Source organism: Poecilia mexicana, unplaced genomic scaffold, assembly GCF_051168715.1.
Source record: "Poecilia mexicana isolate PSO_F unplaced genomic scaffold, ASM5116871v1 scaffold_16, whole genome shotgun sequence".
NCBI classification, from domain to species: domain Eukaryota; kingdom Metazoa; phylum Chordata; class Actinopteri; order Cyprinodontiformes; family Poeciliidae; genus Poecilia; species Poecilia mexicana.
The window spans coordinates 14,564,682-14,584,528 of record NW_028263385.1 but is presented as its reverse complement, the minus strand read 5'-3'; the positions used below and the strand labels follow the sequence as shown (position 1 = coordinate 14,584,528).

The 19,847-nt window shown below is 41.4% G+C and overlaps 1 protein-coding gene across 2 annotated transcripts; it reads left to right on the top strand.

Annotated features, from left to right (window-relative positions):
- The first annotated feature begins 1,851 nt into the window (after positions 1 to 1,851).
- Positions 1,852 to 19,514, top strand: LOC106922011 (uncharacterized). 2 transcript variants are annotated; one of them, XM_014994083.2, is made up of 9 exons: positions 1,852 to 3,030; positions 9,533 to 9,739; positions 9,999 to 10,212; positions 10,369 to 10,530; positions 13,117 to 13,335; positions 15,330 to 15,476; positions 15,562 to 15,802; positions 15,882 to 16,046; positions 16,435 to 19,514. In XM_014994083.2, the coding sequence occupies exons 1-9, from the start codon at positions 2,315 to 2,317 to the stop codon at positions 18,660 to 18,662; spliced, it is 4,299 nt and encodes a 1,432-aa protein (XP_014849569.2). In that variant the 5' UTR covers positions 1,852 to 2,314; the 3' UTR covers positions 18,663 to 19,514. The 2 variants fall into 2 exon arrangements, with proteins under 2 accessions (XP_014849569.2, XP_087870172.1); XM_088014046.1 differs by having other exon boundaries at positions 10,342 to 10,530.
- Positions 19,515 to 19,847: the final 333 nt, after the last annotated feature.

Genomic DNA, 19,847 nt, shown 5'->3' with positions numbered 1-19,847 from the left:
ACAAATTTAGTATTAAAAGAACTCAAAACCAAAGAGTAAAAACAAAACTCAAGCACTTCAAAATGAGAAAAAATGAATGCAAGAATAAAAATTGATAATAGTAACTTGGCAAATAACTCATACCAGTAAATATGCCAAAGAAAAAAGTTCTTACTGTTAGACTCATGATTGTGGTCATAACATGTTGATCCAAAACTGAGGAAAATATCAAATTATTGCATCTGTCCATCATGTGCATGAATTTTGCAACAATCTAAGTAGAGTAGGTTAACATATTTTCCTGCTGAATGTGAATTAAACATAATCTTCCCACTTTTCCTGTTCACTGTCAGGGTTTGCAGTTTAGATATCAATGTTTTTTTGTTTATCTGGATTGACAAATCTGAATTTGACCAGAAACTAATCACATTTTCATATTCTTCTAAAAGTTCTGAGGATTTAATTTTATCTTTAAAATCCAATTTGAAAAATTATTGAACAGACAGATGAAATCCGATTTGCACGAACCTCTGAGCTCTGTCCAAACCTGCTTCAGGTTCGTCAGTTCTGTCAGGAGGAATGGGCCAAAATCTCAGCAAACTATAACGAAAAGTTTTTGGAAGGAAACTCAAAATGTCTGTCCAAGGTCATAAACTTTAGAAGATGTTGAACCTGTTTTCTGAATTTGTAAAAAAAAAAAAAAAAACTAAACAAAAAAATTGGTATTTAGTTATTATAAATAATTTTAGTATGCGGGTATAATGTGATTTAATGTCCGACAGACAGCGGATGTTGTGGTTCCACCTGTAGGAGCTTTAACCTCTCCTCCCCTTCAAGGAGACTCTCCTTTTTTCCGTCTCTAAAGTTTCATCATCGCTCTCTGCATCAGCCGCTCCCACGTTGCATTGTCTGGAATTGATGACGCGCGACTGGTACCTGCGAGACATGCGTGCGTTTTGCGCCAGCCGCGCACGCGGCCTTTGTGGGGGGGGGGGGGGGGGTTAGCGGGTGATGGGGATGCGGGTGCCATGGTAACAGGATGATTAGATCCGGACCTTTATATGCAGATTTATTTATTTAATTCTCATTTCAGCGCGCCTGTGTGGACGTGCAGGCTGTCGGAGTGAGAGGAGCGAATTGCGCGAAAGACCTTAAAACGCTCAACAAGTGCTTTTTTTGTTTTGTTTTGTTTTTCCTCTTTTCTTTTTGTCAATAATTGCGCTGGATACTCTTGATTCTGCGGAGTTGTGAGGACAAAGCCGCTTTCTTTTTCTGCCTGCTGGAGGCATGTATCTGCTCTCGGAGGAGGACGCCGCCTGTTTTCTGGACAGAATGTCATTGAAAGTCGTGTGAAGTGCGGATGGAAACAGAAGCTGCTTCTGAAAGCCTGAAATAACGCGAACAACGGGACCAAGTTAACATTCTCCGCTCCCTCTGTCTGTGAGCGCTTCAGTCACGGGTGGACTTTCTTTCCTTTTTTTTCCAGTGCTCCTTCCATCATCATTTCTCTTCAGATGCTGACAAATGACTGCGTGTCGTGTTTTCCGAGAAAGCATGGGCTGAGATTTTTAGGGGGATGATTTGGCTTGTGTGCGCCCCGCTGACCGTGTCTCAATTTCCGTGTGCGTGTTTGTGGACGCGGTGTCAGGATGGATCGGTGCGCGTCGGAGTGTGAGCGTCTCTTTTGGTCGATACTTTATGTGCAATAACAGTCCCTCTGCTGCGACCGGAGGAGCGAGTGTCCTTGTCATTCATCCTCGGATGGATGTTCCGACCCAAACATCCCTTACGTAACGACATGTGTGTTGGAGGTGAAAAAAGGCATTACTGGACGAGTGGTGTGGAGAAATAGGCGACGCCGACGGTCAGTGAGCGACCAGGACGCTTATCTACAGCAGACCGGAAAGCCGGTGCCGATATGACCGGCGCTGGAGCGCCGAGGGCGGCTGTGGAGAGGAGAGGGAGGGCCGCTGGCGGAGAGCAACCTTTCAAGGACGAGGAAGGAGGAATGATGGAGAAACATCTGTGAGGACAAACGAGACTCTTGAAGTGGGGGTGAAAATGTGGCTGCTGGCGTGACAGTGGGAAGAGTAAAGAATTCAATCGTCTGCGTGGGGCCATTTCCAAGGGCACGGAGGTAAGGATGGCCACATTACCGGAGAGAGGCCGGGGGTGCGAGGAAGCAGCTCCAGGAGAATGAACACAGACTCGGGTTACTTTCCCCCCCATCATCTTTTGTTTTAATAAAAGCGACAGAGACATCTTTACCTATGTAGGATAATCTGAACAGGTGATCACAGCCTACAGGTTATAACACCATTCTCCCTGAGTGGGGATGGATGGGGTGGCGGGAGGTGTGGGCACCCCTGGCAGTGCTGGGGGCTCCGGGGGTGACACCCTGCCCAGGCGGACTGATGGGGAAGCAAAGCGGCGCAGTAAAGGCAGCCTGCCCTCCCCGGGCTACCGGCTGTCCCAGGCCTCTCTGGAGGGAGAGAAGGGCTCCTTCAGTGCAGACAGCTCCTCTATGAGTGGACGAGGCCGCCGCCCCTCCATCATGAGCTCCTCCCCCAGGGACAGCCTCCCCTTTCGTGCGGCAGGCACCCCAACCACCCCGGGGACCCTACCCATGGCACTACCACCTCCAGCAGCATCCTCCTCCTCCAGCTCTATCCATCCCCCTCCTGCTCCACGCTCTGTGGGCTTCGCAGCGTCCCGTGCCGCCCTGGCCTCCACCTCCTCCACCGGAACCGGGGTCATGGTGGTGGCCACCGGCGCAGAGACGACCACCACGGCCTGCAACACCACCGTGGCGGGAACCCCGGAGATGGCGTGCCACTCTGGGCTTGGAGGGTTTGGGATGGGACTGGACGGAGAAGACTACAGCAACTCCAACCAGAGCACCTTCATCCAAAGACAGTTTGGTGCCATGCTTCAGCCTGGAGTCAACAAGTTCAGTCTTCGTATGTTCGGGTCCCACAAAGCTGTTGCCATGGAGCAAGAGAGACTAAAATCAGCAGGAGCCTGGATCATCCACCCCTACAGTGACTTCAGGTAAACAGAAAACAACCAGCAAGCAACTGGTAGCAAATGGCACCTGTAGCACATCAAAGACCGATTCTTTTAGGGAGAATCAGTTCAAACAAGTGGAATTGTGATTCGTTTTTAAAAAGCACACTTGAAAGATAACGAAAGACACTCAAGAAGAAACACAGCACAGAAATACTTTGGAGCTTAAAAGAAGGAAGACGATGAGGGAAGAGGGCAGGGCTAAAGGGATAGAGAGGATGTGGGGTATTAAAGAATAATAAAAACAGAAAAATCAGCCAAAAATAGTGATTCATGCAGCTTTGATGAAAAACAAGGTGAAGAAATTCGGTAAAACAAATTTTACTTAGATCTTATTGTACAGTAAAGATCTCTTGTAGCAGTCTGTATCACAGTGAATTTGAAGAAACCTCTGACTGAAGACACTGCTTGCCTAAGGCAGTCTCTTGAAGAGGATGGTCAGCGTTGTCCATAATTCTCTTGAACTTATTTAAAATCCTTCATTACGAAGTGAAAATGGTGAGATGGCACCGTGACCCGGGGGGCACCAAATGCTATATATATATATATATATATATATATATATATATATATATATATATATATACAACAAGTTTATGAAAATAAGCACCCACGATTACCCATCTCCACCTCCACATGGCATCTTTCTGCAGTTACAAATGGCTAATGAATGGCTTGTGTCTGATTTGTAGCGTAGCGACAAATTAAGGTGATTTTTAAGGAGATAAAGACGTAATATTCAGTTTACATCTACTTACCCTTATCGGTGTTTATTATTCAATTTACAGAAATCCAAGCTTGTGATATTTAATTAATACACTCTGTTAGAAAACATTTTTTCTTCTTCTAAAATCATTTTTGGATGAGAAATATAAACAGAAATGAACCAATAATGTCACAAAATGTAATTTTCTCTAAATCAAATTAGAATAAAAAACCTGACCTGATTGAGAAAAATGGACGTCATTTTTGGTTCAGCGGCGCAAAAAATAATCCTAATTCTGTTAAAAAAAAAACATAGACAACTTCCAAAAATACATTTTCTTTTAACTCAGTGTTGCTTGTGGTACTTTCTATTTGTACTTGGGAGTTCCCAGTAGTAAGTACTACTGGGAGAGCGCCCCCTTTGGTGAGGATGGTGTCTTTGGTTGTGTTTGGGGAGGAGTCCTGCTCCTGAGATGCTTAGCAACCAGTTGCTATATGACATATTTCTGGTCTCACGCAAATGAGACTTCGTTTTAAATCTGACTAAATTTTATTGGTTCTGTTCAAATGCATTTTCCTAAATCAAACAATAACTTGTGTCATATATATGTTTTTTATTCTATCCTGTCATATTAAGGTAGATATTCACTGGGGGAGTTAATCCAGGCTCGTTTAGGAGCATTTCTCACTATACTCTCTAGAACTGTGCAGGTGGACGTTGGAGGGACTGACAGCTTTCTGAATCTCCAGACACACTGCAGCAACAATGGATGACTTGATCCCCAAGGCTCCTGGCCCACTTTGAGTCATTAGGCACACACAGACTGTGTAATTTTTTTGTGTATATTGTCTGTCAATGCGATGATTGCCCCAGAGCTGTGAGGGATGGGCGTCGTCGCAGGTGAAACGATGAGCGACACTGATGAGGAGGCAAGCAGAAGGATGACAGGGGGGGGGTGCGGAGATGCTGATAGTGTTGTCGCAAGAGGACAATTTAGGATTTCTGCGTTATACTTACTGTGAATTATGCAGACTGGGCATGCATTATGCATAATTCACTCATACAACTTTGTAAGTATGTGTGGTCTGGAGCGACACCTGAAGAATTATGCATGGCCAAGTGGCAGAAAAGAGGAAGTAAATTACAGCTAAAACAACCTCATTTGAATCATCCTCGTGCGAAAGCGTCTGTCAGGATATGTGTAGGAATGTGTGTGCATGTAGGGGTATCATTACTGAGTGTGCTGATAAGCTCCCCTCTTCCTACATAAAGAGACAAGCTACTCCTGCTTCACTTACAAGAATATATTAAGTGAATGACAATTAATCTACGTCTGTGCACAGCTTTTATAAAGATGATGGATGGTGGTGGACAGATGCAAGCAGGGAGACAATCACAGGTTCCTCAGGAGACACTTGGCCTCAATTACAGTAAAAAAATTAGTGTTCAGTTTGACAACAGCTCAGCAGGTAGATGCAGGTCAGCGGTCGTCCAGCAGCTGTTCGTATTCAGAGAGGGAATGCTGATGAGGCGGCAGACACCATCTTTGATTGCATTTGCAATTCCTATTTGTGTGGAATTCAAGCGAACACGACGAGTACAGACACATGCAGGTATGCTTGCTTGAATCAAGGACGTGACCCATGAAATGAGGTCAGAAATATCATCTATAAGGTTTTGTTTTGAAACAATGGTAGGTACAAATAATTTACCTATCATGTTTATATTTCAATTAAGTTGGAAAATGTCTTTTACAGGATGCAAAAAGCTGAAGCAGACCAGAAGAAATTTCCCAAGTTACTAAATAGATATGCACACAAGATCTTTAATTGACTATCTAGGGATAGTATGATCAAACCTTCATTTAAATGCAACAATTCTTCAGACGTTGTTTTTAAAAAACAAACATAAATCCTATTAATAAAAGTAGGACAGGCAGCTCAAACACAAGAAAACAGGGATTTTACAGTAAGCAAAGTAAATGTCCTTCTTCCAGACTCTGACTGAACAGAGATTTGTAATTAAAACCTGGGTTATTGAATTTTCCCCAATGAAAAGAAACGTGTTAGATTTGCAGCTGCAAGGTGCTTGATTCATAGGTAATAAAAATGTTTAAAATTAATCTGTTCTTTATATGTGAGCTAATAAATAATGTTTCTGAATTCTCCATTGGAAAAACAACAATGAAATAAGCCAAGCATGTAAATTTAATTTATTCAGCTTGTTGTCCATACATACGTCCATCAATCATTCAGTCATTTTTTTTTCACATTTCTTTACACAAACCACGAGACATATAATGTAACATGCATGCACTGTTTTTTATCAAAATGTTTCTGTTTTTTTGTTGTTGTTTATTGCAAAAAAAGCAATAAATAAAAACAGTAATGTTTGCTGTTTATTTTCTAAAAAAAAAAAAAAACCTGATCACAAAAGTAGTGCAGCTGAATCTCTTTAATGTTTGTTGCAAAGCTACAGCAGAAAATCTCCACGAGTGTTTTTCATCTAACCCGTCGTTTGGCTTAAAACGTAAAAGGACATATTTTGACCGAGCTCTATTCCTGGAAACACGCAGGATGTTATTCGTCTATAAATAGCGCCGACATGAACAACCAGTACGTGATTCACAGATTTATTGAGCTCTAATCAAAGTTAACGAGGTGTGAGCTTGAGGTCGGGAATACCGCTCCGTCTTTGCTGCAGGAAGCCTTGTTTGCGTTGCTGTGAATAATCCCCGTGTTTATCGCCAGTGATTACGAAGCGATGCATCTGTCAGCATAAATGACAAACTCTGAATGGGGAGCGCAGAAAAATGACTCACGCAAACTTAATCTTCATCAGTATTGGTGGTAGCCTCGCGCCATGAGGTTATTATTTGACTGAATTAAGGCTCAATATCAATCGAGTGCAGAGCTCCAGCGCGTTTTCTCAGCGAGGAACGAAACGGCGTTTGAGGAGAAGTTCGTCAAAGTGATGGATGAAGGGATTAGAAGAAAGGGAGACGGGGAAATGACAAGGACTGTCTCCAGATGATTGGATCGACTCTTCTTTCATACTTTAATCACTTTTGACATCCGAATGGCGTGATTTATTTGCTGAATTTATATCAGAGAGCTTAAATACGTCACTGAGAAATGTTCTCAAGCATGAAATGCAGACTGATGAGACCTCCCAAGGTTATTTTTCTCTCATTTCATTCCTCTCTCTTTTCCCGATTCAGTTAAGGATCTCTTTTGTTCGTAAAGATGAAAAGATTGATTTATAATGTGTGCGCAGGGACTCCTCCTTATTCATCACTGTAAAACTCTACATTTATTGACTCCCCTTTTATTACAGGAGCATAAGCTCTGTCTATTTTAGAAAATTAAAGCTTTATTTTGAACAAATTTATTCAGCAGGGAAAGATTATCCCTTTAGGAAACAGTTGTTTTGAAGAAATCCATCTGTGACTTTTGATTAGTTATCCAAGACTTATAAATCTCACCACAGCACTAAAATAGCTATTTTTAGAGTTTTAATGACCTTTTTAACCTCTAACTTGTGACCATTCTACGTTACATAATAAATCATGGCTAGAGTGTGTTGTCTTGGCTCAGATCCTGTCTCACTAAAAGGAGTTTGTCCAGTTAGGAGAATATTTCTCCTCTATGTTTCATGTCAGTTCTTGGTATTCTTGTCTCTGTTTTGTTTATGCCGCCATTTTTTAAGGAACCACCATATTTGAGTGCACTTCTAGATTTATAGGTCTTGATGTGGCACAAATAAAAATACTGAAAGGAATGGTGGTGCTCATGATGTTGTTTACATGTTGGACAAGGAATTACTGCCAGTCCACAAACCAGAATCCTGTAGAAACCCTGAAGCCTGAGCTGAAGAAAGAAAAAATCTACGGCAGGATTCTGGATGATCCAGACAAAAATGATCAAAGATCTATCACTCTGAATGCCCCATTTGAATATTACCAACAACTTTAAATGTATTAAATCTCTGAACATATGGAAAAATTAAGAGTCCACTGCTCAGAACCCCATTGAAAACCTCCTGGCTATTCCACCAAATATTAATTTCTGAACTCTTCCTAAGTTAAAACATCAGCATTGTTGTTTCTAAATGAATATTAACTTGTTTTCTTTGCATTATTTGAGGTCTGAAAGCACTGCATCGTCTTCGTTATTTTGACCATTTCTCATTTTCTGCAAATAAATACACAATTTTTGCTTGTAAATTTGGAGACATGTCAATAGTTCATAGAACAAAAAAACAATGTTAATTTTACTCAAACATATAACTATAAACAGTAAAATCAGAACAACTGATAAGGTCTCCTATTTTTTTTTCAAGAGCTTTACATGTAAGTTAAATAAAAATTTGAGTATTTTATTAATGAAGAGGAACTTTTATGCATTGCTTATGTAATTTATGAGATGATATGTGATTGTAGATAAATGTGTTAGGAACTTTTAAGATTGTGTGGTGTGTGTTTTTTTCTTACTGGACAATATAAGATCAGTCTATTATATCAGTCCTTTTGACATGTGACTGTAGGAAAAGCAGAGGTGTTACTAAAATATCTGTGTTCCTGTTGGTTACAAAAGAGCAAATCTATACAAATGTCATTTGTATTCTTATAATAATCCATTGACTGAAATACTCAGTGCAGACACCATTTGGACAAAATCTTACTGCTGTTTGACTGTGCTGTCAGAGCACATTATCCTTACAAAAAGCAGCAGTGGAAACAGAGTGACTTGACACAGCTGGAAAATATGTTGTGCATGTTAAACAGATTTAATGGAGCAGAACTATTGTGTTTGGATTTTACACACAGGCATTTGTGTGACAGGGTGCAATGTCAATATTTCTTTCTTTTACTTATGAAAAAAATTCTAACTATTCTAGAAACTAGAATATTTATGTTCTAGTTTCTAGAATATAAAAATGCCTAATCTGGACTGTAATTAAATGTAATATATAGCAAGGTTTGATCGAGACCTTCTTTCTGTATGTTTTACTTTGACAATTAAAAAAAAAATCAAAGTTGGAATAACAGAGAATATGATAGATTAAAATACCTTTTATTGTCCCAAATGGGGAAATTCAGGTGCAACAGCAGCAAATTGACAGGAAATCCAAGCATGTAGATTCAGACAAAGATAAAAGTATTACAATATATATAAAAATAAGAATAATATAAAGTACAAAAAAGGCAAAATTACAGCATAATATACTACAAAGTTACAATAAAAACTATCAATGATAGGTCCTCTTTCAGGCTTTCTGTAATCTTTCTAATACAAAAATATCATTTTGTATTTATCCTGCAGTCTGATGACATTTAAACTGAAGCTAAATTAAATGGCCAACAGGAGAAACCTGGGCTGACTGGCCAGTCAGAGAGGAAGAACCCATTACAGTAAACCCGACTGACTGGAGAAAGTTTAGCCTGATTTAATATCAGACAGTGATATTAAAGGTTTTCTGTGTTTTTATCTGGTTTCTGCTGTAGTTACAACCACAACACTTAGCAACTCTTACAGTTTTTATCCTTTAACTAGAACAAAATCATTCCCAGATCAGCAAATATGACCAAAATTCCCACGTATAAATTCACCAGGGATGACTGAAGACATTTTCACCATCATGCAAATTGTTGGATGATAACAATCAGTGATCATTCACTGCTTCAGAAAAAAGCTTTCTTCTTCTTCATCTTTACGTCTGTGTTGATGATGCATCTTTGAACTTTAAGGAAAATGGAGGTTTGTGGTTTTCTGCCTCCAGGTTTTACTGGGACCTGCTGATGTTGCTGCTGATGATGGGGAACCTGATCATCCTGCCGGTGGGCATCACGTTCTTTCGGGACGAGAACACCCCTTCATGGATCATCTTCAACGTGGTTTCTGACACTCTCTTCATGGTTGACCTGGTTCTGAACTTCAGGACCGGCATCATGAAGGAAGACAGCACTGAGATCCTCCTTGACCCAAGGTCAGTTTGAGCATATGGGTGTGTATTTTTCTTTATTTTTAGAATATTGGTAGATCCAACCTGTTTCCTTGGCTACCAGTATGAGATAACGGTTCAGACACATTTGTATGCATGAGGGGAAAAGCGGTTCAGCCGGGCTTTGTTCAAGTTCCAGTGTACTCTTGATGAATACTGAGTCCAGCAAACACCAGACTCACTTCCACAAACCCGCCCAGCCAGATGAGGCCTGCCTCTTCTCCTCCATCTTTATCCACCTCAGGGCAATCCGCCAGAAGTACCTGAAGACCTGGTTCCTCGTGGACTTTGTGTCGTCCATCCCCGTGGACTACATCTTCCTGATGGTGGACAGTCTGGACTCGGAGGTCTACAGGACGGCCCGGGCGCTGCGGATAGTCCGCTTCACCAAAATCCTCAGCCTGCTTCGTCTGCTGCGCCTGTCCAGGCTCATCCGTTACATCCACCAGTGGGAGGAGGTGAGTGGCGGACGCCGTGGACGAAGAGGACGCTTCCTTTGACAATTATGGCGTGTTGTTGGTTTTTTGTAAACTCAGGTTAAATGCTGGAAATAATTTCATAAAAAAAGATGCAAAATAGAGTCCAAGCTGTTAATTCACCCTATTCTTCCACAGATCTTCCACATGACCTATGACCTTGCTAGTGCCATGGTGAGGATTGTAAACCTGATCGGTATGATGCTGCTTCTGTGCCACTGGGACGGCTGTCTCCAGTTTCTGGTCCCCATGCTGCAGGATTTCCCTTCTGACTGCTGGGTTTCCAAGAACCTGATGGTGGTGAGTCTCCACCCGGGTCCAGTTTTTTAAAGATTTAACTCGTTCATTTCATGATAAACAGCATAGAAAGTCCAAGTTGAGCTTAATGAAACACTCAAGTGTCTGAACTTAAAACCAAAAGCTCAGATTTATTTTTGTGCTATTTTAGGTGACAAAATAACATGAAACAGTGGATGCTTGTGAATTAAAAGAACAATAATACATGGAGGGTCTGGCATGTTCAGGGTTGTTCTGCTACAGAAGAATCAGAGCTGTATGGATGTAAACATGGCATTGATTGCATAATAATGAATTAATTGTAAGGATATAATTTTGAAAGACTAGAACTTGTGACATGGAGAAAAAGATGTGTAAATTTATTAGGTCAGACCTATTTGGACTTACTAACCTTTGGTTTCTTCTGACTATTTTTAACTGGATTTGAAAGTTTTGTTTTTATGTCTATTATAATTATGTTTTTTTTTGTTTTCTTCTATTTTTTTTCTCTGATGCATACATGTTTTAAAAATGAAGATTTAACTTAAGTTGAAGTTCCAGTGATAGTTTTTTACGGTGTACAGAGTTTCACCATTTGTCTGGAACAAATGGTAAAACTTTTTTTTGCCATCTTGCCTTATTTCTCCTCTTTCCATTTGTGGCTGAATCCCAAACTACAAACATGACACATTATGTTTTCTTTTTTAAAAATAACGGCTTATGTCTTGGCACTCTTCCCTATAATCCAGATTTGTGGAATGCACATCTAATAATTATCCAGTCCACAGATTATCCTATCAGGGTTGTGGATCTCTGGATCTTCTCCAGAGCTGCTATGAGCCTCTTGGCTGCTGCTCTGATTATCGTCTCTTTGCCAGGCCTGTCAGCCTAGGTGAATGACCGCGTCTCGGAAAGTTTGCAGCTGTGCCCTGAACTGAGGTCTGCGAGATGTTAAAAGACACGAGGACACTGTGTAATTACCTCAACCTGGCATAAACATTGCTACATTTTTCTCTCTGACCTGTGTTGTTCTCCATGACGCTGTTGGTTCACTGATGTTCTCTAATAAATCTCTTTGCTAAATTTAAACTAAGTTTAAACATGTACTGTAACTCTCTGAAGACAAGGAGTTGCAATAGATTTATTTAGAAGAACCAGATGTCGCACTTTCAGAGTTTTATTTGTAAAAATGTGGAGAACCACGTGTCCCTTAATTTCCACTTCTCTTTTTTGCTCTATTTTGTGTTGCTCTAGCACACATAATCCCAATAAAAGAAATTAAGTTTGTTGCAGCTGCAATGTGGCAAAAATGATTAAAAGTCCAATTTGAATGCATTTCCATTTGCACTTTTTCTGAGCATGTTTGTGCACAATATCTGTTTCAGATGAAGGCAGAGGAGCTGATGTGTACACAGTGAAGCTGTTTATCAGATGTGATACAGTTTCCTCTTTATCTTCGTTAATTGGCTCATGCAGCAGCGCATCCTGCTGGAATAAGATTGACTATAATCATTAGGTAGAGAAAAAAAAAGAAAAACGAAGGACTGTTTAATTAAAAATCTCAGCAGACATCAGGTTGATGTGTCGGTGCATGCAAACAACGGAAACCCACAGGCTTGCTGCAGTCGATCTGTAATTGTATGAACAGCTGACTCACGTCTCAGCTGTTGCCATGAGTAAAGGTTGCTAAGCAGGCTGATGTTCAGATTCTCCCCAGAGAAAGTTCCCACATCCTCTGGACCATTAGCGTCACTTTATAATTGGACTCAAACAGGAGGTGCACACACACACTTACACACGTAGAAGCAACTCTTTCCTCCTTTTCTTTTTTTTTGTTCATTTCCAATCTTTGGTAATCTGAGAAAGGATTGGTGCTTTGTTTGCGTTTTGCTGTTATGGTCTAATCCAGGCTTTCTGAGGTTAAAAGAGGCAAGATTCATCTGTATTTTGACAAAATTGAGAATGCTTCCTGGCACCAATTCCTTAAACCACAGGTGTCAAACTCAAGGCCCGTGGGCCAAATCCGGCCCGCCTTAGCTTCTTATGTGGCCCTCTAGATTCTAGACTAAACACAAAATGCATCAATGCAGCTTTTATCTGTTTGCTGCCAAATTGTATCAATGAGTCCCTACGGTTTCTTGAGAATTATTGTGAAAATTTACACAAAATCAACAACTTGTGCTAACAATCTTGAGTTTAATGCAGATTCTTTTCAAAGATTGTCAAAAACTTTCTTACTTGTACTAAACAGCTGCCTCAGCCTTAACTGATGTCAGATTATAGCCCATGATCTATACAAGGAGTAATAAAAGTTGCATTTACCATCACAAATATTTCCAAATTAATGCTGCAAAGACTTTGATTTTTATTGCAAAAAAAAAAAAAAAATCACAAAATCCTGGAGGGACTGAAAAGATGTTCAATAATATTTAATCTAAAGGATTCATTGATATTTTAACAGTTTGTGAACAAGTTGCATCAATAAATCCTGGCAAAATTGGCCCTTTAAGAGCATCCAGGATCTGGATTTGGCTCAAAACGAAAAAGAGTTTGACACCCCTGCCTTAAAATAATGAACTCATTGCATTTGTGTCCCCTCCTTTCTCTCAGAACGACACATGGGGTGTCCAGTACTCCTACGCTCTGTTCAAAGCCATGAGCCACATGTTGTGTATCGGGTATGGCGCCCAGGCTCCCGAGGGGATGACTGATGTGTGGCTCACCATGCTCAGTATGATCGTCGGCGCCACCTGCTACGCCATGTTCATCGGCCACGCCACCGCCCTCATACAGTCGCTGGACTCGTCTCGGCGACAGTATCAGGAGAAGGTGAAACATGACTGTCATCCATCTGCTGCTACACACCTGTTTAAATATTTATGAAATATATTTGGCACGATCTGCTCAATTTGCTTCTCTGCAACTGACCCGGAGTTACATTTTTAGGCCATCAAGTGTGGCATAATTTGCTTAATCATGACAAACAGGATGTTGTATTTTGCTCATTTTTATTTCAGGAAGCAATTGACATATTTAAATTTGAATATAAGTCTACTTTTTTTCCCAAAATTTTAATTATTTAAACATTATTTTAGTGGCTGCTCTGCTGTTTCCTGTCTGTAAGAAAAAAACATTCACTGATAAAAGATTGAGTGTAAAATCTTATTACACAAACTCATTTTTTAGCACTTCTCTTTAATCTTTAATGATTTTGTAAAATGCTGAATGTTCATGTAGTTTATTATGCCTCTGGGAATATTTGAAACCCACAATTTATGAGAATATATAGTTTTTTATGTTAATTATTCTAAAATTTGTGAATGGAAACTAAGTAAATTTAGAATTTACTTACTTACATCTAATTTCCACAGTTAGTCATGTCTTATTTAAAGTCACAGGTTTAGACTGATCAGCATCTCACAACAGAAAGGTAACACTGGTGGCTTTCATTTGCTTGATTGAAAAGCAAGAGGAGCTTTATTATTGTTAAATTCAGATATGCTTTTTGAATCTAGAAAATCTTATGTTGCTTAGTAGAAAAAGTCAAAGCATTTGACTTTTTCTATGCTTGCTTTTTGCATCTTTTCATCTCACCTGCAACAGCAATGATGTTTAAAATTCCAGCTATTGGCTTACAAGTTAATTCCTCCACTTATTTAATGGATGTTTTAGCAAAAAGCTCAGGTTTAAATGTTTAAATGTCATAATAAATCAATTAATCGCATGATAAATTAAAACAAACTCAATAATTTCCATTGGGATGATTTATCGTTTATCTCTGTTTACTCTCTTTCTACCAAAAACGAGATGATAAAAGTCTTCAGTTTGGTCTCGACTCGCCCCTTTTTGAAAAACAATTTTGTTTACAAAGGCTTCAAAATTCATTTTATTTGTTGTTTTGTTTATTTATCTTGGATATTTAAAATCTCTTCCAGTTCCAGTGCTAAATGAAAGTTTACTGATATTTGAGATTGAGAATGTGTTCTTGCATTATTATTATGCTATTACCACTATATTATTCAAATATGATCTCAAAACAACAAAATTATCGTTTATCACAATAATTTCTGGTACAATTTATCAACCAGCAAAGTTTATCGTGACAGACTTAATGTCACATTCAGATGGTTAATCTGTTAGCTTTGGGGGCCTTTAACTTTATCACATATTTAAACACATCAAACAGCCTTTCTATGCAGTCAGAGTTAAATGTACAACATTTAAGCATATAGCATTCCAGCAACAAAGTTTGTTGATATAATTTCTCTATAACTGAACGCACCTAAAAGTAATTTTTAACAGGCCAAAATACACAATAAGAAATATTACCCAGTAGCCGAACTCCTCTCATAACCATTTTTGTTTTTATTCAACTCAATGCAGTTACAGTTTGTTTGCACTTTGCTCATATAAAATGGAGTAAAAATGTATCAAATGTGATTTGGTTTGTTATTTCAAAATTTTGTCAGTCTGCGAATAAGTTCAGTACATTTGCTCTTTCCTACACAGCCTCCTGTTTTGGTTTGAGAGTCCCAGTTTGGCCTCATCGCCTTACAGAAACAAAGACTTACTGTGAATTTATTCTTTTTAGCTTCCACTTATTAGACCCTCCAGATTCATCTACATCACTATGGTTTCCCCTTTAAACTTCAACTAAACCACAATCTCAAGGTGTGGTGGTTTGTCATGAAATTAATCAGGGATTTTATGATTAGTTGTTTAGTTTTGTGGAGCTCCATAAAGCAGCTAATTTCACTCAATAAGCAGTTGCTTTCCTGCGAAAATGACCTCTCGAAGTGAATGTTTTTCTTTTGTAACTGCAGTACAAGCAGGTGGAGCAGTACATGTCCTTCCACAAGCTTCCTGCCGATCTGCGGCAGAAGATCCACGAGTATTACGAGCATCGCTTCCAGGGTAAAATGTTCGATGAGGAGAACATTCTGGGAGAGCTCAGTGAGCCACTGAAAGAGGTGATGAATTCATGAACGCCCACTTGGTTTGTTCCTGCCTCCAGCGCATGGTGTTGACTTTCAATCTCTTCTTATTTTCATTTAGGATATTGTGAGCTTCAACTGCAGGAGCCTGGTGGCAAACATGCCGCTGTTTGCCAACGCCGATCCCAACTTTGTGACCGCAGTGCTGACCAAGCTCCGATTTGAGGTGTTTCAGCCAGCTGACTTCATCATCCGTGAAGGAACCGTTGGTCGTAAGATGTACTTCATCCAGCATGGACGGGTCAGCGTACTGACCAGAGGCAACAAGGAAACCAAACTGAGTGATGGGTCCTACTTTGGGGGTGAGGACTTTGTTTTCGTACAAAATAAATGCTTGTTTTAGCTGTTTTATGAATTCACTTGCATTCCTTTCTTCTTTAGAGATCTGCTTGCTTACTCGTGGACGAAGAACAGCCAGCGTCCGCGCAGACACATACTGCCGCTTGTACTCTCTCAGTGTGGACAGCTTTAACGAGGTTCTGGAGGAACACCCAATGATGCGGCGAGCCTTTGAAACGGTCGCTGTTGACCGTTTGGACCGCATTGGTAATTTCTGATTTTTCTGGTTGCTATTTCTCTCTTTTCACCCTTCTAAATAATGCAATTATCAATCTGTGTTCTTGAATTTACCAGGCTCTTTCATGATTGTCATCAAATGGGTTAAAAAGAAGGATCATTGAAGACAAAAGCAAATTAGCTTGTTCACCTTGGATCTCTCTATTAGAGTGGTTTATACCCTGGTTAATTTCAATAACACCTATTTCACCTGTGAAAAATAGCAATTATATAGAGCACAGAAGTCTTCAGAGCCTTCAGAGGCAAAAGAAATGCTAAAAACAGTTTGTGTTTTTAGCACAGTTAAGGTGCTTAACCACGGTTAAGGTCGTAGAAAATGAGACAGATCAGTAAATTTGGTGGTTTTACTCCTCTACAGGTAGGAAGAACTCTATGCTCCTGCGAAAGTCGTCCCAGGGTGGTTCTCTCGGCGGGAGTATGGGTCGTGGCGGAGGCCGTGGTGGAGGCGGTTCTGGAGCTGGCCTTGCAGCAAGTGGTCTGGGCTCCTGCGACAGCATGCTGGTGCAGCAGATTGTGAAGCATGACAGCATGCCAGCCATGCAGGACACCATCGCAGCCGCTGCCGCAGGAAGGAGCGGGATAATTGGAGGAAGTGGCACGGTGTCCCCTCGTCCCCGCCCTGTCATCTGGGCACCGCTTGTCCATGCTCCCCTGCAGACAGCTGCTGCAACCAGTAATGTAGCCATCGCTCTTATGCACCAGCAGCAGCAGCAACAGCAGCAGCTCCAGCAGCTGCAGCAGCATGCTCTTGGAGCCGGTTTCTTCTTGCCGTCTCCTATGATTTCTCCTTCACCATCATCCACTTTTCCTCTTTCTCCTCCCCGCGCTCCTGTGCTGCAGCCCCTTCGCCCTTCAGTGAGCTCTCTTATTGGGATGATGGCAATGGGAGGAATGAGTGGTTTCTCCCCAAGAGGATTTCCACTCTCACCCTCAACTATGGGTCCTCCAGGTGGGGTAACATCACCTCCAGTTGCCAAAACACCACCCACTTCAGCTTCTTCTGGACCAACTTCTGTTCAGCAAGGACGGACGGTTATCTATGGTCCCCGTTTTCAGGCTGATCACCCCTCAGTTGGAGCTGGGGCACTTGTAACACCACCAGCAGGAGTTCCAGGCTCGCCACTACACAAGGTACCACCCACCAACCCACCTGCATCCTCCAGTGGCCCATTGGATGGAATCAGCTGTCAGCAGGGTGCCAAAGAGGCTCTTCTACGTCATGGGGTGAGCAGTTGTCAGGGTCTGCCAGCACTGGGGAGGCTAACCCAAGAGGCAAGGCTCCTGTCAGCTTCGCAGCCCACTCTTCCTCACCGCTCCTGGGCCGCTGTGCAACCTCATCCTCCTCTCCATCGGAAGGCCTCTGGAGGGAATTTGTTGGCGGCTCCTTTCCTGGCAGGACAGCTGGCAAGAGGTAGCAGTGCAGGCATGTTGACCAATAACCCTACGCTACAGCTGGTGACAAACATACCATTGAATGCCCAAGTACAGGCCGCAGGTCCTATTCAGCCGGCTATGCCACAGGCAATCCCTGCAAACACAGCCTCTGTGCCCACAGCTGCACACATCCCCTCTACACCTTTCTTGCCATCTTCTTCCCCTCCAAAGCAGACCTCTCTCTCCTCTGTCACCCCGTCACCTACTCCTTCTTCTCCGACACCTATTCTTACCCAAACACCTCGACCAAAGCCGATTCCTTCGACATTGTCCTGCTGCTCCTCCCCACCCTCAGCAAGTCCGTTGTCCACACCCCGACCCAAACCGGTTCCTACACCGTCTCCCCGCTCTTCCTCTCCCTCTCCATCCTCCACACCTCCTCCCTCAGCTGTTTCTACCCCAGTTCCTCTGGCTCAACCTTACGGGCCCAGATCATCACTTACAACTTCATCTCCCCCATCCTCTGTGCTCTCCTCTTCTCCACCACATCCCCAGAGCCCCAGAGCCAAAGCATCCAACACACCTCCTTCTGCCTCTCCGCTGTCTGGCCACAGCCCTACCTTGACCCCGACTGTGTCACCAATACCCACTCCCACTCAGACAACCCGCACCCGACCTTCTACTCCTACTCAGACACTTCCTCCTACATCGTCCCCGTCTCCTTCTGGGCCCTCCTTTAGTAAGTCCCAGAGCCCCACACCTTGCCTCCAGCCCTCCGTCTCTGGCTCACCCAGGGTTTCTGCCTCAAGCAAGACCCCAAAGCAGACTTCCCCTCTCAGCCCCATTCAGTCGTCAGCCCCAGCCTCAACACCTCTTATTACAAACTCTCCAACAAAAGTCACTTTCTCAGTTCATCCTGTGAAGCAAACCTCTCCTGTCCTTTCTCATAGTCCTACTTCAGGCTCCAAACAAAGCCCTTCAACGACATCATCCTCAGCAACTTCATGTCCCAGCCAAAGCTCCTCAAACCCTTCCTCCATTTCTACCAATTCCTCCACCACCACAGCCTCTCATCAACAAGCTTCCACCGCTGCAGCCAACCAGACAGCACACACACCCACCTCGCCAAAAGGGGGGAAGAAAGACCCTCAGCTGGCAGTCACCAGAACAGACTCGGAGGGACTAAGGCACAAACTGCCTGCTAACATGTAAGAGGAGGAAGAATATTTCATTGACTTTTTGTGCTGCAACCAGTGCTAAATACCAGAGCCATGGATGTGCAGACTTGAGTCAAACTTGCCACCAGGTAGCCCATGATCTCACATGAACAGTTCATACATGTTGAATTTACTCTAGGATGTGGTTGACTTAGAATATCAGGTCTTCATGGGACTTTCAGCAAAGCCATCGATTGAGAAGGACTTCATGGGAGCAACCAGTGGGTCTTACTCGCTAAGAGGAGCGTCTACTGAACATCCAAATGTATACATTCGTGTCTGTGTTAGTGACTGTTGGAGCAAGCAGGTAAGCGGAAGTGGAAATATGTTGCACTGTATTTACGGAGTGGATGGGGGTAGGCATGGGCAGGTCAGAGTACCCTGAGGTTTTAATCAGGCACTTCTTAAAAATATATTTTATCCCTTGTCCAGCTGTTGCTGCTGAACAGCTGGCTGAAAGCTGCTGTATCTTTTTTTTTTTTTACCAAGAAAGACAAATCCTGTTGCTTAAAAATGAAAGCGGTGCCACCTATCAGTCTTATTGAGGTAACTGTTTAACAACAATAGTTGGTATGCTACATGCTAATCAACTCCATGTCCTATTTGAACAAATAGCTTGATTAATCAATCAGACCACAATTATTTATACCTCTGGCAGACTTAGATTTAAAATAACCGTTTGCTTTTATCAAAAACCAGTGGAAATGTGTAGAAAGTTGGTCAGCAGTTACAAGAAATATCTGATGGCTGCCATACCTATTCAGGCTTTTCCATTCGTTATTGACAAAGGTTTGAATAATTTTCAATATGCCTTTTTTTGATAAAATGAAAATAAAGACAGAAATATTGTCTTTTTAAATAATTATACTCTTTTAATCTTTTGTCATGTTCCCTATCAAAAATAAACTTCTTGTTTGAATGAAAATAACCTTAAACCTAAATAGCAAAAGGGGAGAATGAACTATATGTTTCTCTACAGAGAAAAATAAATAAATGAAGAGCAATTACATTTACTTAGCAACTAACAATAAATTAAACTGTTTTTATTATAGAATTTTACTTTGGCGTTTCAAAATAAATATACTGCCAAGTAAATGTTATAAAAATCTATGTTATAAATCAGTATCTTGTATTGTTTTGTTATTATTATTTTTATGTTACCTTATTTATTTAAATGAAA